Source organism: Lissotriton vulgaris, chromosome 4_1, assembly GCF_964263255.1.
Source record: "Lissotriton vulgaris chromosome 4_1, aLisVul1.2, whole genome shotgun sequence".
Taxonomy (NCBI): Eukaryota; Metazoa; Chordata; class Amphibia; order Caudata; family Salamandridae; genus Lissotriton; species Lissotriton vulgaris.
In genome coordinates this window covers 1,401,622,746-1,401,638,712 of record NC_141691.1, presented here as the reverse complement: position 1 = coordinate 1,401,638,712, position 15,967 = coordinate 1,401,622,746, and the positions used below count along the sequence as shown (strand labels likewise).

At 48.3% G+C, this 15,967-nt stretch overlaps 1 protein-coding gene across 1 annotated transcript in view; it reads left to right on the top strand.

The window, feature by feature from the left end:
* Positions 1-15,967, top strand: part of OSBPL1A (oxysterol binding protein like 1A) — a 2,145,795-nt gene that overhangs the window by 477,905 nt on the left and 1,651,923 nt on the right. Inside the window, exon 9 of the mRNA XM_086965647.1 lies at positions 15,318-15,365. Within this exon, the coding sequence (XP_086821773.1) occupies positions 15,318-15,365 (48 nt within the window). The remainder of the gene's footprint in view (positions 1-15,317; positions 15,366-15,967) is intronic.

Genomic DNA, 15,967 nt, shown 5'->3' with positions numbered 1-15,967 from the left:
GGTCTCAACCACCGTCAAAAGCCGGTTGGCTAAAAGTTTAGCCAGAATCTTGGGTTCTGCGTTCAATAGGGATATCTGCCTATACGACCTGCAATCAGTTTTAGGCTTCCCCCTCCTTGTGGATTGTAATGATAGTGGCTGTCCTTTGGTCCAGGGGCAGGAGCCCTGTGCTTCTAGAGTCCTCATACATAGCCTTTAAGTATGGGGCCAATCTGTCTGGCTTAAGTTTGTAAAGTTCGATCGGCAACCCATTAGGGCCAGAGACCTTGCCCGATGTAAGGGACCTTATCGCTAATGCTATTTCATCATTGGATATGTTACACTCAATGAAATCATGGTCTACTATATCAGTGAGCATTTGGCGGGAATCTTCTTTGGAATAGGGAGCAGCTGAAGTGTAGACTTCATCAAAATGGGCTGCGAACTGGTCCACAATGCCTCATACAACCGCCCCTGCGCCGCTCTCCCCAGGGCCTTATCCTGGTCAGTCGCCAGTGCCCTATAGTCCTGCTGTTTGAGTTTGAGAAGGTGGAGCTTATCGGGTGTGACATCTGATTCTAATTCTATTGATAACCATCTTACTTCCTCCTCCAGGGCTTCCAGCTCCCTCCGGCACTCTTTCTTCTTCCACAAGAAAGAAGAGAGGGCCTGGCCCCGGATTAACGTCTTAAAGGCCTCCCAAAGCGTCTGCGGGGATTCCACAGAGCCCTCTTTCTCATTGAAGAAGTTATCCATGGCTACGAGGAGTTCCTGGCGGATGTGAGGATCCCGAAGGTACCACGGATTAATGGGGGCCACTCACCCCACCTGTTTGTAATTAAGAGCCACATGAAGCCAGACCGGCGAATGATCAGAGATGCCTCTAGCGAGATGTTTAACTTCCCGGACACAGGTAATTTGAGATGGGGGGATCAAAAAATAATCAATCCTAGACAGGCTCCCATGTGCCCTGGAATGGAAGGTGTATTTGAGTGTCAGGGTGAAAGGCCCTCCAGCCGTACACCAGCCCCATGGACTCGAGGAAATCGGGTAGCCAGCAAGATGAGCGAGCGAGGTCGCGCGGAGGATGGCGATCTAAGTCGCCGGAGACCACAGAGTTTAAATCCCCTCCCAGCATCAACAGGCTCTTATGGATATTCAGTAATAGTGTTCCCAGGTCCCTAAACTAGACAACTCGGAGGCACGTAAACAGATAGGAATGTGATTGGGTGTCCCTCCCAGGTGCCTGAGATCTCAACGTATCTCCCTCTGTCGTCCATCCAGCTATCCTGCACTACAAGGGGAAAGGACTTCCTCATCAGTATGCCAACTCCTCGGAAAGCCTGTCGTTAAACCTGCATAGGCCAACACCACGTAACCCCCTCTGTGCAGTGCCCTACATGCATTAACAATTAGGGGAGTTTCCTGAAGTAGGATAACGTTAGGGGCCTGGCGCTTTATATATTGAAGGACCACACAAAGTTTGATCTTGTCCCCAATTCCATTGACATTTCAACTTAACAGTTTAATCCCACAGTCACAACATGATGCCATTGCGAATTATACAGTTTGAGAATGTAGTACATGTTTCTACTCCCCCACTCAATGTAGCAATAATAGTTGCTGATGTGATAAATGCCACAAACATAACAAAACACCCCCACCCAAGAACCCCCACCCCGCTGCCCTGCACTCTGGGCCTAGAACTGTCCATTGAAAACTTGCAGAGTGCCTGTCGCCCCAGAAAAATTCAAGAAAGAGAAGAGAAAGGGGGGAAATTAAAGCACTCTATATCCCGGCCCCAAAAAAGGTCCACTGTAAACCCACACAAATGCAAACACCTCCAGTCCAATTGAGTCCACGAACCCCGACACTATGAAAATAGAAACCCCCACCCCTTCACAGTGCCATTTACTGAGTCCAAACTCCGCTGCTAAACGGGTCACTGCCTCAGGCCGGCGGACTGTTCTCATTCTCACCACTGCCGTGGTTGGTTGGGCTCTTCGCTCCACGCCTTTCGATCCAGTCTGCTGCGGCCTCAGGGTGTTCAAAGAACCACACTCTCCCCTCCGCCTCAATCTGAAGACGTGCCGGAAACAACATGGAATATTTCAGTCCCCGCACTCTGAGGTCACGTTTGACCGATACAAACAACCATCTCTGCCGTTGCACCCTCTGTGTAAAATACACAAAAGAAGGAAATATCAGAGTTTTCGTATCATAGGAGCGTGCTCGCCCTGGAGTTTTGAAGGATAATGTCTGTCGAAGAACTTCAAGACCAGTGCCAAAATGGACCACGGGGGAGCACCCAGTTTGGGACGGCCCCCGAGACCCTATGGGCAGAATGAGGTCCTCGACAAAGAGGTCAGGGGATTGCCACTCCGATTTCTCCGGAACAATGGCTGCAGTGACAACCTGTCCAGGACTGCTGTAAATTCTTCACCCCATGGCAAATATGTTGGGGACTCTCCCTCCATGTGTAAGGCATCTAAATGGTGTATCAGTTTTTAAGGTACTGAGCGACCAGTGAGTATATCTGGAGTATGAGGACTCAGCCAGTGGCACTAATGCTCCTGGGACACCCGGATCACCCTTTTATATCTTAAGTGTATTTTTAGCCTGCATCGGTATCCCTTACACTGCCATCTTTGTGAATATAATGGACTGTGTGTGAGTGCATCATACTGCAGACAGAGGTGGGAGGAGGGCAACCGCCTCTGCAGTCATCTTGTTGCTCCACTCTATTTAAAGTGAATGTAACTTCGGGCTATGCGCTGACCATGGAGAGCAAGGAAGCATGTTCTCATTAGGACCGCATAGAAGAATCCTTTCAGTCCCCAAGCAATCATAGGACAAAATCTGACAGCTGCCCAGGCTGTAAGCAAAGGAAAACCACCTTAGGCGCGCTGGGTGCTGAGCTATAGTGGCAATATGAAAGGGGTGAGATGTGTTAATCAGATTTAAGCCTCAGAAGATGTGCAACAGAGTGGGCAGTTACTTATCTTGTGGGCCGCTGCAGCAGCAAAGAAAGACTGGTTACAGGGAGTAGCAAGGATTAATTGGAGAAATGGACTGGCTCTTGATTGGCTGAGACTGTTGTTTTTCCGTAGTGTTAGTGGGTAAGTTAGTTTGATTTGTCGTTGGACTGTTTTTAGGTCTCGCCGACGCAGCGTGCAAGCGCTGAATAGGAGGGGACCTTTTGCAATTGATTGCCACTTTTGCCTAAACGCGTGCACGTTTTGCATTGCTTTGTATTGCAGCACTTGCACGTTTGGCGTTTCCCTTGCAGGAGTGAGAATCAGTGCCATCGGTTTGTGTAATTATCTTCAAAACAGATGGTGCAGTTGCTCGCTCCTGCAAGGGAAACTCTGTGTGTCTGGTCCCCATGCACATCCCCTCCACCCACCCTCCACAAGAGTGCACGTCCTGCGTCGCATTACACTTCCTGAATGCCCTTCTCTCCCACAAGCTCCCCCCTCAACCATCCCTTCTGCATTCTGCTACCCTGCTCTTTGTGTTTTTAAACTGCTGCTTGGGAAAACCTACAGAAGTGTTCACCTCCATAAAACCGGCCCGCTACAAAGCGCTATTTCCACTTGCACTGCCCGCCCTTTTAGTGCCCCGGACAGTGACCTGGCTGCCTTGGGCAGTCTTGCAAATCACTGGTTTATCTTCCAGCGTTTTCTCTTGCTGTGGTGAGCGCTGAGGCTCTCTAAGCAAACACTTACTTTGAATGTGTTGTAGAAAAGGCCATGGTCTCAATGTCACGTTGAATATAGCCACGCTGTCGCTTTTCAAACAGAATCAAACTGATTATTTCTCATTTATTACACAATAATGTATCAACATGTTCAGCCATGATACTAGGCTCACTCACCAACCTTTTAATTTCATCTTGTGGCCTAAATTCTACAACACAAATCAGCACTTCCAGAGTTTTAGGAAATAAAACACAAGTGCTGTGACCCTTAAAGTGGCTGCTTATCCAGGACAGGTCACATTGGCCCGTGTCCTCCTCTGATCCCCGTTATCTACGTCTCTTCAGCCGTCAGCGCTGCTGGTGTGAAGCTTGGAGGAGCTTCGGTAATTGCTGCTTTGCGCCACCACAAAGGAAACTGCGCTTGCTGTTAGTCTATACGACTCTCAAAATCCATGCCTATCAAAGGAGTCATAAAAACCAAAACTATACGCGTACCTTCTTTATTACTTTACGCTGCAGCATAAAATTCCACGATCCAATCCAACGCTGTTGCTGCTTTTTTCACGTGTGAGATAATTAGTGAAAAAGTTTTCCACAGCACACAGTCATTTTAAAACACTATTTTGGAACCATCTGAGAGAGTGTAGTAGGTGGGGCATTGTGAGAAAGTGGCTTAGTATATACTGGACCAGAATTAGTTACAGTGTGTACAGAGTCCACAAACCCCAGAGGTATAACAGAGGTTAAAGCCAGGTGTGACCTTACTCTCTAAAGTGGTAGCTTGGTCGAGCAGTAAGGCAGTACCAGAGGACAGTGTAAAGCATTTGTTGTACACACTCAGTCAGCAAAAGGTTTCACACACTCAGACTGAACTCCAGGCCAATTGTTTTTATATCAAAGATATAGTTCTTTTATTTTTAGAACCAACAGGTATCAAAATAAACCGTTCTCAATATGAGAGGTCTCAGATGAGTTCTTTGCAGAAAGGCAAACTTTGTTAACACAATAGGCACAGGGGTTGCAGTAGGCAACACAATTCTACACACAATTTAGCATTGAGCTCAATTGGTTTCTCTATATAAACGCAGTTGATTACTTTGGTAGTTCCAGGACTGGATCTTCGATTCAGTCCTGGAGTCTAAGCTGACAACAATTTGATAAAACCGATTTAGTTATTGCAGTGATTTTTTTAGGAAAATAAAGCTATTTTAAAAGTTCACACTTAAAAACTTTTCAACAGAAATCTGGCAATGTTATCCAATGGGAGAAAATTCAGGTTGCAGGTAAAGTACGATCTTGTTACTTTTGTAATCCAGTACTGGGCCCCTAGGTCCAGCACTGGGGTCTCAACTTAAAACAGGTAAGTAATTATGTTTCAGTATTTTGTATGATTTTTAAAGAACATTTCAAGTTTTCAAAAGTAGACAGAAGAAATTTCATAGAAAAGCAGACCATGGATTCCTATGGAGAAAATACAGGTTATTAGTAAACCCGGTAAGGATTACTTTTGCGGTTCAGTTCTGGGATACAAGGTACAGTACTGGCTTCTCTCCTGATCACAGGTGAGTACTTTGTGGGCTGGTCCGGAGCTTCCTGGCTGGCACCAGGTGGGTTGTTGCACCAGATCCTCTGCTGATGGGAGTCCCTATCTTTAGGAGGGTCAAGGCAGGCAGGTCCTCTGGGTGTCCCAAGGTTGCTGTCCGCAGGAGTCGCCGGGATTAGGCAGGAGCAGTTTCCAGGGTTGACAGGCCATTAGGGCTGGGGCCAAGTCAGTTGTTGTCGTCCTGTTAGCTGCACGGTGGGTCTTCTTCCTCTTGATCTTCTTTCTTCTTTACTTATCGGGATCTAAGGAAGGAAGGTTCAGGGTGCCCCTAAATACTAAATTTAGGGGCGTTACAGGTAGGGCAAGGGCAGGGAGCAATAGGTCCCTGTCCTGGGGTGGGTACACCCCGTAGCCTGCTCCTCTCCTGTGGGAGGGGGACAGGAGCCTAGCTGTGATTGGGCAGGGCTCCCCATTTTCAAGATGGCCGGAGCCCGGGGTCGTGCTTCACCTCGCCTCCTCCACCTGAGTGGTGGGGTTGGCGCAGGCTGGCACACCCCCCTTCCTTACGTAGGTTTTCCCCCCAGTGGGGGTTAGAACTGGTGGGGGCCAGAACTGGTGGGGGCCAGTTGCTGAGTACAGCAAATGGTCTGGAGAAGCTCACAGAGGCGGAATGCCTTTGAAGCTTCCCCCTGCACATCCTGGGGGAGGAGACCTAGCACCTCGCCCAGGATGTGCATTATTGCACGCCCAGAAGAGCAGGGGGCTCTCCACCCAGGGGTCCAGCAACATGTCTGCTGTGTGGCAGCCTCTGCAGCCACTCAGCCCAGACGTGGATTGTAGGTCAGGTTTTCAGGGGGCATCGCTAAGATGCCCTCTGGGGCATTTTACATGAAACCCGCACTGATGACAGTGTGAGATTTAATGTGCTGAGAAGTTTGGTACCAAACTTGTCAGTCTTCAGTGTAGCAATTATGGTGCTGTGGAGTTCGTAATGACAACCTCCCAGCACCATATACTCTTGATGGCATCACTGCACTTACCGTGCCCAGGTACTGTAGGGTCACAGGGTTCATGCACCTGTGCCCACACCTCTGGCATAGGGCACCCAGCTAGTGGGGTGACTGAAGTATGCCAGGGCAGCGGGTGCTGTGGGCATGGCACACAGGGATGTGTGCCATATCGACTTTGTTTAGTTCTGTACTTAGGCACTCAGCCTGCAAGGGCAGTATGTGGGTGTCAGGGTACAGGGCCCCTGAGGGTGGCACAATACGTGCTGCAGCCCTCAGGGGTCTTCTCTGGTCACCATGCCCTGGGTACCTAGGGTACCATTTACTAGGTGTTGACAGGTGGCCAGAGATGGGCGATTGGGTTTTAGTTGCAATACAGTTTTAGGGAAGGAACACAGGCCCCCTGTGTACCCGGTTGGCAGGAGCCCAGGGCACACTCAGACAAAGCACATCAGCAGTTCAGAAAAAAGTGGGGGCATACGAAGGCAAGAAAGACGGCACTTTCTTGCCCTGGGGAGTCTTCATTGTATAAGTGGAAGAACCTGCCAAAGTCCATCTGCATTGGCATGGGCTGTCCCTGTTCGGTGTTCAACTTCAAAGTCCACACCCTGTAGGGAGATGGACCATCTCAATAGTTTGGGATTTTCCCCTTTCATCTGCATTAGCCATCTGAGAGGTCTGGGGTCAGTTTGAACCAGGAAGTGAGTTCCATACAAGAAGGGCCTCAACTTATTCAGGGACTAAACCTCAGCAAATGCCTCCCTCTCAATGGCACTCCAATGCTGCTCTCTTGGGAGTAGCCTCCTGCTTGTAAAAGCAACAGGTTGGTCTTGGCCTTCCTCATTGATCTAGGAGAGGACTGCTCCTAGCCCCAGCTCTGAGGCATCAGTCTGCACTATGAACTGATTGGAGTAGTCTGGTGCTTTTAGAATGGGTGCTGAGCACATAGTTGCCAAAAGGCTTTTGACACCCTGAAAGAAGCAAACAGTCCAGTTTACTTTCTTGGGCATTTTATTGGATGCGAGTTCTGTGAGGGGAGTCACAATGGACCCATATCCCTTCACAAACTTCCTGTAGTATCCAGTCAAGCCAAGAAATGCCCTGACTTAGGTCTGGGTGGTTGGAGCTGCCCAGTCCAGGATGCTCTGGATTTTGGGCAGTAAGGGTTGGACCACAGTGCCCTGCCCTATCTGGCATTTGGATGCCTTGTAGTCAGTCCTGCAGATTGCAGGGCTTGTAGAACTTTCCCAAGGTGAATCAGGTGATCCTGCCAGGTGGAGCTAAAGACCGCAATATCATCAAGATAGGCTGCACTAAAGGAATCCAATCGAGTCAGGACTTGGTTCACCAACCTCTGGAAGGTTGCAGGGGCATTCTTTAACCCAAAAGGCACTACAGTAAACTGATAGTGCCCATCAGGGGTGGAGAATGCTGTTTTCTCTTTGCCTCCTGGGACCATGTCAATCTGCCAGTACCCTGCATTTAAGTCAAAGGTACTTAGGAATGTGGCTGCCCCTAGCTTTTCTATCAACTCATCTGCTCTTGGAATGTGGTGAGCATCTGTCTTGGTGACAGAGTTGAGTCCTCTATAGTCCACACAGAACCTCATCTCTCTCTTTCCACCCTGTGGATGAGGTTTGGGGACCAACACCACTGGGCTAGCCCAGGGACTCTCAGAGGGTTCAATCACCCCTAACTCCAGCATCTTGCTGACTTCAGCTTTGATACTTTCCTTGACTTGGTCTGATTGTCAATAGATTTTGTTTTTGACCGGATTACTGTCACCAGTGTCCACATCATGGGATCATGGGTACACCAGCTGGTCAGACCAGGGGTCAAGGAAAAGACTAGCAAACTGTTTCAAGACTTGCTTGCTGTCATTCTGCTGTTGGGGAGAGAGGGTGTCTGAAAAGACTACTCCATCCACTGACCCATCTTTTGGGCTGGAAGAGAGGAGATCAGGGAGAGGTTCACTCTCTGCTTCCTGTTCCTCGTCAGTCACCATCAGCATGGTGAGGTCAGCCCTGTCATTATAGAGTTTAAGGCGGTTCACATGGATAACCCTTTTGGGTGTCCTGCTGGTGCTCAGGTGACCTCACCCTTTTTCTCCAGGATAGGGTAAGGGTCACTCCATCTGTCTTGGCGAGCCCTTGGTGCCACTGGCTCCAAAACCCACACCCGTTGCCAAGGTTGAAATTCAACCATGGCAGCTTTTTGGTCATGCCAGTGCTTCTGCAGCTCCTGGCTGGCCTCAAGATTCTTGGATGCCTTGTCCATATACTCAGCCATTCTGGACCTTAGTCCAAGCACATAGTCCACAATGTCTTGTTTGGGTTCTTGGAGAGGCCTCTACCAACCATCTTTCATAAGACAAAGTGGTCCCCTTACAGGGTGGCCAAACAGAAGCTCAAAGGTTGAAAACCCCACTCCTTTCTGAGACACTTCCCTATAAGCGAAAAGCAGGCAAGGCGACAAGACATCCCATCTCCTTTTTGAGTTTTTCAGGTAGTCCCATGATCTTACCCTTCAATGTCTTCTTGAACCTTTCAACAAGACCATTGGTTTGTGGGTGGTATGGGGTAGTAAACTTGTACTGCACACCACACTCCTTCCACATGTGTTTGAGGTAAGCAGACATGAAGTTGGAACCTCTGTCTGAAACCACCTCTGTAGGAAACCTTACCCTGGTGAAGACACTCAGGAGGGCCTTGGCTACTGCAGGAGCGGTAGTAACCCTAAGGGGAATTGCTTCAGGGTACCTAGTAGCATGATCCACTACTACTAGAATGAATTTGTTCCCTGAGGCTGTGGGAGGTTCAAGTCAACCCACAATGTCCACACCTACCCTTTCAAAGGGTATCCCCACCACTGGCAGTGGTATCAGTGGGGCCTTTGGTTTGCCAACAGTCTTGCCACTGGCCTGACAGGTAACACAGGAGCTCACAATCTCCTTCACCTTTTTGTTCATCTGGGGCCAGTAGAAGTGGCTAGCTAGCCTTTCCCAAGTTTTGGTCTGCCCCAGATGTCCAGCTAGGGGGATGTCATGAGCTAAAGTTGGGAGGAACTCCCTGTACTTCTGTGGCACTACCACCCTCCTGGTAGCTCCAGGATTGGGGTTTCTTGCCTTGGCATACAGTAATCCCTCTTCCGAATAAGCTCTGTGTGTACCACTGACATCTCCCTGTGCTTCTGAAACCGCTTGCTGCCTCAGGCTTTCAAGAGTGGGGCAGTCTCGCTGACCCTGGCACAGCTCTTCCCTAGTGGGTCCCCCTGTGCCCAGGAATCCGACCTGGTAAGGCTCAAGCTCCATGGGCTCAGTTCCCTCTAGGGGTTCCAAGTCCTCTCCCTGAGGAGAGGAGTCCTGAGAGGCTTCCTCTTTAGAAGCTGGTCCCCCAGTCTTCTTGCTTTTTTTCTTGGTTGGTTGGGCCATACTTTCAGGCTCCAAACCTACCTGTTAACCCTTCTTTTTGCTATGTGCTCTGGTTTGCACACACACCAGTCTAGGGATACCCAGCATGGCTGCATGGGTTACTTGCTCAACCTCAGCCCAGGCTGAGGTTTCCACGTCATTTCCAAGCAGATAGTCAGCTGGCAATTGTGGAGAGACCACTACCAGTTTCAGGCCAGTAACCTCCCCCCAACCTAATTTCACCATAGCCATAGGGCGTTCGGTGGTAATGCCATCAGCATTGGTGACTGGGTAAGTTTTCCCAATCAAGTATTGCTCTGGGGAAACCAGCATTTCTTTCACCATAGTGATACTGGCACCTGTATCCCTCCGGGCGTCTACTCTAGTTCCATTAATGGAGGGGTATTGCAAATACTTTTTACAGTTGGGTGGCCAACAAGCTACAGTGGCAAACTCCATTTCCCCCAAGGAGACTAAACTAGCTTGTGTATTCCCAGATTTGCTCTGGGCACTCCTCTGATCCCATCGGTAGATTCACTGTCCCTGGGGTAGCTGTATTGGGTGCCTTAGGGGCTTTATTGTAGGGGCAGTTTTTGTCTACAGTTAAATGTCCCAACTTCTTACAGTTGTTACAATAGGCCTTGTTAGGATCAGTTATTCCCCCTATAGGGCCGAGACACATAGGGAGTAGTTTGGGACCCACCCCCCTGTACAGGGTTTGGGGCCCTTTGGAAGACTCAGACTTTTTATCTTGGGGATTCTCACCACCTTTCCCCTGGGGAGGTTTTGTAACCACCTTCTTTTGGTCACCTCCAGTGGCTGTCCTTGTCACCCTAGTCTTGACCCAGTGGTCTGCCTTGTTTCTCAATTCTTGGGGAGAAATTAGACCTAGGTCTACCAAATGCTGATGCAACTTTTCATTTGTGCAATTACTCAAAATGTGTTCCTTCATAAACAAATGATAACGTCCAGTAAAATCATGCACATTGTGTCCAGTTAACCAACCATCCAGTGCCTTTACAGAGTAGTCCACAAAATCTATCCAGGATTGGGTCTGGGTTTTGTGAGGCCCCCTGAACCTAATTCTGTACTCCTCAGTAGTGAGTCCAAATTCCTCAATCAGAGTTTTCTTCATGAGGTCATAAGACGTGGCACAATAAGTGCTGCAGCCCTCAGTGGTCTTCTCTGGTCACCATGCCCTGGGTACATATGGTACCATTTACTAGGGGCTGACAGGTGGCCAGAGATGCCTATTGGGTTTTAGTTGCAACACAGTTTCAGGGAAGAAACACAGGCTCTGGAAACCTGGTTGGCAGGAGCCCAGGGCACACTCAGTCAAAGCACATCAGCAGTTCAGAAAAAAGTGGGGGCATACCAAGGAAAGAAAGATGGCACTTTCTCCCAGGCACCCAAATAGCGGAAATGTGAAAAAGGGCTCCAAAAGTGTATACTTTCATAACATTTTCTTTGTCTGAACTAAATGCTCTTTCTTTTCACGTCGAGTCATGAAAATCTTGCTGTTTATCGAGACTCACAAGCAGGCCTTCTTGCGGCTGCAGCTTTGGCGGCCTGCAAGCACACCACACATAACAGGAGGGCCGGATCTGTCTGACTGCCTCTTCTAATGCAATGTGACATTAGCAAAGGACCAGGGGAGAATCGGAAGCCGAAATATGCACAGAGGAGGATAGGTAACACACAAATCTACATTGCCATCCATGCCAGAAGAGCAGGCACCTACAAACCCGACGAAAACGTTCATTTAACATAAACAAGCATTGGCATAGCCAATGGGTCTCGCCTTTGGGACCTTATAAGTGTTTAGCCATGCAACAGTTAACCATTTCAGTGCTCATGACAAAGCCAGCTCGTCATGGGCATTACCTGCGCTGTGCTTATGACGAGCTGGCTTTGTCATGTAAAGTGGGTTTTTAAAATGTTCAGCGCACAGCGGGAAAAGCTGCAGCACTCAGTGTTAATGTTGTTGCACCAAGGATATTGTGCTGGAAAACTAGACACTTATAAGGCCCCAAAGGCGAGACCTATTGGCAATGCCAATGCTTGTTCTATTGGCAGCTAGAGAAAATAAAGTGAAGAAAGAAAAACATAATCCTTGCTTCTTCTCCTGGCATATAATCTGTTTATTTGGCCATATCGAAAACACAGAAGATGGAACAAACTGAATCTATTTCCAATGAATCTGCAGTTTTGTACAAAGCTTAGGGAACGATGCAGATATTTCTGTCGTGCTTTATTAGTTTAAGTGCTGGGGTTCCTCCACATGTGCTTCATTTTGTCCATAGCTGCCAAGGTTTCAGATTGCCAGGTGTGACATTTTCTAAATTTCAGTGGATGCCAGATTCTCGCGAGCAAAATCAAGCAATGAAGACGAGTGAAGTATACAAATAGTAGAGATTACACCCATTTTAGTTACAAGAAACTCCAAGAAGATCCTAAACCTGCTGCAGAGCACCTTTGCCGACAGGGACACTTGGCTCCTCCCTCGCAATTAATGATGCTGCTTAGAGCATTAGTGGACTGCAGGGCTTCTCTATCCAACATGGGACTAGGCCCAAACAGGATGCAAGGCCACAACAACACTCTTCTCAGCCGCCAATTGTTGCCGAGCGACCAGCACAATAACAATTAAAATACAGATTGCCTTAGTCAGCCTTTGCCCACACTAGGCCCGTTCCCTGCTGCCGGCAATCAATCCGGATGCAGAGCATCAGTGTAGACTCCAGGTCCTCTCTGTCCATGTGGGATTTGGCCCAACAGGAAGGATGTGAGGCCCCAACATGAACAAGTTACATGGATCTCTTCAGCTGCCTGGTTAAGAGTCACACAGTCAGCTGACTCACACACAGACAGGCACCATTTGGCCATTAAGCCTCAGGCTGAGGCACAGTAGTCTCACATAGGCATAGCCAGCAGCTAGGCTACTTTTAGTGTTTATATTTCCAAATTTAGTTTCTCTCAACCCTAAATTACCACAGAGTGGTCCACTGTAGGAGAGCCGAGCTGCCTTAGAATAAGTAAAGAACAGTTGGAGGTGTTTGATGGCCGAGGGTGAAGCGAAACTAATGGCAGACAGACAGCAAACACCCCTGGGCATTTTTGGCAAGGCAGCCACAGGCTGTGAGCAGTCACAGTTTGCATGACTCACAGGCGGAGTGGGCGGTGTGCAGAATCGCGCAGGGGCGGGCTTCAGTGTCGTGCGTGGGGGGAGGCAGGCGGCACTGTCGCGCTGGGGGGGGCGCAGGCGGGGGGCAGTGTCGTGCGCGGGGGGAGGTTAAAAAATAAAAAAACGTATCTCACCGCGTCCCACGCCGCCTCTGCTCCTGACCGGGTCCCACATTCAGCAGTAGCAGGAAGAATGCATCCTCCACCCCCCTCCCCTATGCCAATCACAACGCTGCAATGGCAGCATTGTCATTGGTGCGGACAGCGCCCAGCGGGGCACCTGTAGGTAGGCTATTTTCTCTATGTAGGCTGCATGCAGTCAGGGCCCACAACAGTGGGCAAGCCACTCGACCCTGACCCGACCCCCCCCCCCCCCCCCTAACCAGGCATTGCCTCCCGCCCGCCCTCAACCAGGCATACTCTGCCTTCTGCTTTCTCTCACCGCGAGAAGCAGAAACATAAAATGGTATTTAAAATACCATTTTATGTTTCTGCTTCTCGCTCTACGAGAAAGCAGTGGAGCAACGCTCCTCCACCCTAATGGAGGAGCCGTCCCTGGCTGTGAGGCACACACTGTCACAGCCCGCACACAGCCTCGAGCCTGCAGCAGTTGTGCCCAGGGAAGAACTTCAGGACCGGCACCGGCTGAAGGCAGCTAATCACATTCTGTCAGGCTGACCAGAAAATTGTAGAGCTAGAGGCTACACACACTTGGTCACAGCCTGCCGCCAGCCTCAAGCCGCATATGAAAAGCAGTTTACTGCACTAGTTAAAAATTTAAGATTAAAACTGTGTTTAAAACCTTAATCAACTTAACATTTACCCAAAATACATTCTGAAAAAGTCTGGCTGAAAATTTTAAAACCGAAAATTAATAAAAACTCACAACCATGCCGAGGGCAGAACTTCCCGACCAGCACTGCAAGCAGTGGATCGCGCGCTGCTGCTGAAAAGCAGAGTTATTAACACACACTGCCTAGCTGGCTGAGAGCACGGTCTTACTTTCTTGCGAGGCCATGAGCCACGGGGCATGGTTAATGTTTACCGCAGCGGCGTACCAGCTGGGTCGCCCGCCTCCTTAGAGTCCAGTCCTGGCCGCTGCAACGTCAGTCCCTCAGGAATTCGCTGCGGGTGATGGTCATCATTTTAAATTTAATGCAGCCGCACGGTGGTGTGATCCGCAGTGTTGTCATGATTTGCTACAACCAACCACCTAGCCAGCCTCCCACAAACTGCAACAGCCAGCTGGAGCACTAACAGACATGACGTACCTGTAGTCTACGACAGACTGTATCACACAACCGGACTTAACATCTGATATCTTGACAGAAGCCATTGGGCACTACATCGTGACATCAGTCAGAGCCACAGCAGGAATCTCCTTATTGATACTTTGTAGCAGCCAGCTGCTAGTAGCTCAGCCAGCCAAGCCCCCAAGCCTACGGGAGCAGCGCACTCATTCAACTGTGCGCTTCAAGCCGCTCCAGATTTAGTTTAGCATAGTAGGCAACGCTAATGGCTTGACAGCTGAATCGCTACGCCTATAATGCGTGACAGTGCATTTTATTGTGGCGATGAGGTAAAAAGGATGATGATAATGCAGGACATCTTTGCCAATCTCCTCAATTAATAACATAGAATGGTAATCATAAACAGGAGCACTGTAACACAGTCTATCGGGGCATATCTCTCATCCTCTCTTGGTCTGTACCAGCACCTGTTACCTTTTGTGGATCCATAACATCAGAGTGGATGACCTTCTGGAACATCCAGCATCAGAAATTTGCTAAAGAATATAAAAGATACACTGCAAACACAAAAAAAGATCTGCAGAACTAATCAGCAGAGCTAATCTGAGCTATGCGCTTAACACATATTAAAATGAAAAGTCTTTCACACTTCCTCATCTAGCACACTGCTAATTGTTGCATCCCATAGCACGATAACTGCACCTCATTGGTCATTATGCACAACATATAAACACTTCCTACATAGGCTCACAGCAAAAACAACTCTCTTCCAAGTGCACACCCACACAGTGTAGAGTGTGACACATCCTCTATGGATATGAGCTTAGTTGCCCCACTTGGGGGTAGTAAGAGTTAAACAAATATTATACTACAGTACAGTGGCTGCTCTGAATATTATGTGTTGCTCAATTCAGTTGTCCCCTTCATTAACCTTAGAAGAAAGAAAGGTGGGTTTGCCCAGCTAGGATGTGAAATCCTGACCTTCAGGTCAATCGACCGTCAACAGCGAGCGCTTAACTGTGTACATTATTTTGTCTGGTTTAGTTATCTCAACCTATTGAGTCCTATTTTCTTGATAGGTTAACACTAATTGAGTTTGTACTTGTTCATTGAATGTTAAGTTTTCAATTGTTCATTCTCTATACAAGATCTCATTGTGAACTGTGATCGTCATACTATACAAGTGTCAACTTAAAAAATAATTTCTTTAAAGATGTTTCCTAATGTACTTATTTTGTTTTTACAGAATTTCAGCGGTCGAGCTCTACAGAAATATGAAGGACATCTTTGTAAGGTATTCTCCCATGCTTGATCCCCCACCACTGTTGAAAACAGAAATGCATTGCTGTGACACAGTTCATGTGCTGGCACAGACAAATAGGAGGTATAATGGTCTTTGTTTAGAAAGCAGAACTGTTAGTAAAAGTATTTTCTTAAGGGCAATGTATTGTGTAGGTTAGAAAGTGAAATACTTTTATTGCCAACAAAGCCAAATTTGCAAGTTCAGCTCACTTGCCATGCTGGTACTCTGTGAAATGCTATTCCATCTACACTGCAAGCAAGTCTTGAAAAAACCCCTTCAATGACTGAGGTGGTCGCTGCTTACATTATTACTATTGGTCAAATTGGAATGCACAGGTGGACGGCTAAGGACATTCAGTGGTGGATCTGCTCTCCATAGTCGTTTATTTGCAGTGTTTTTAACTGTGATCCATGATGTGGTTCCAAGTTGCTGTTCGGATGAATGCAATAATCTGTGCGAATGTTACCATGCCTGGATTCAGAGCGCCATCAATGCCATAATGACATAGGCGCTGCTTGGCACACCATTGGAGAACCGAGTATATTGCCTGGCTAGGTAAAATTGTTTTGAGACCAGACAATGAAGAAGAGATC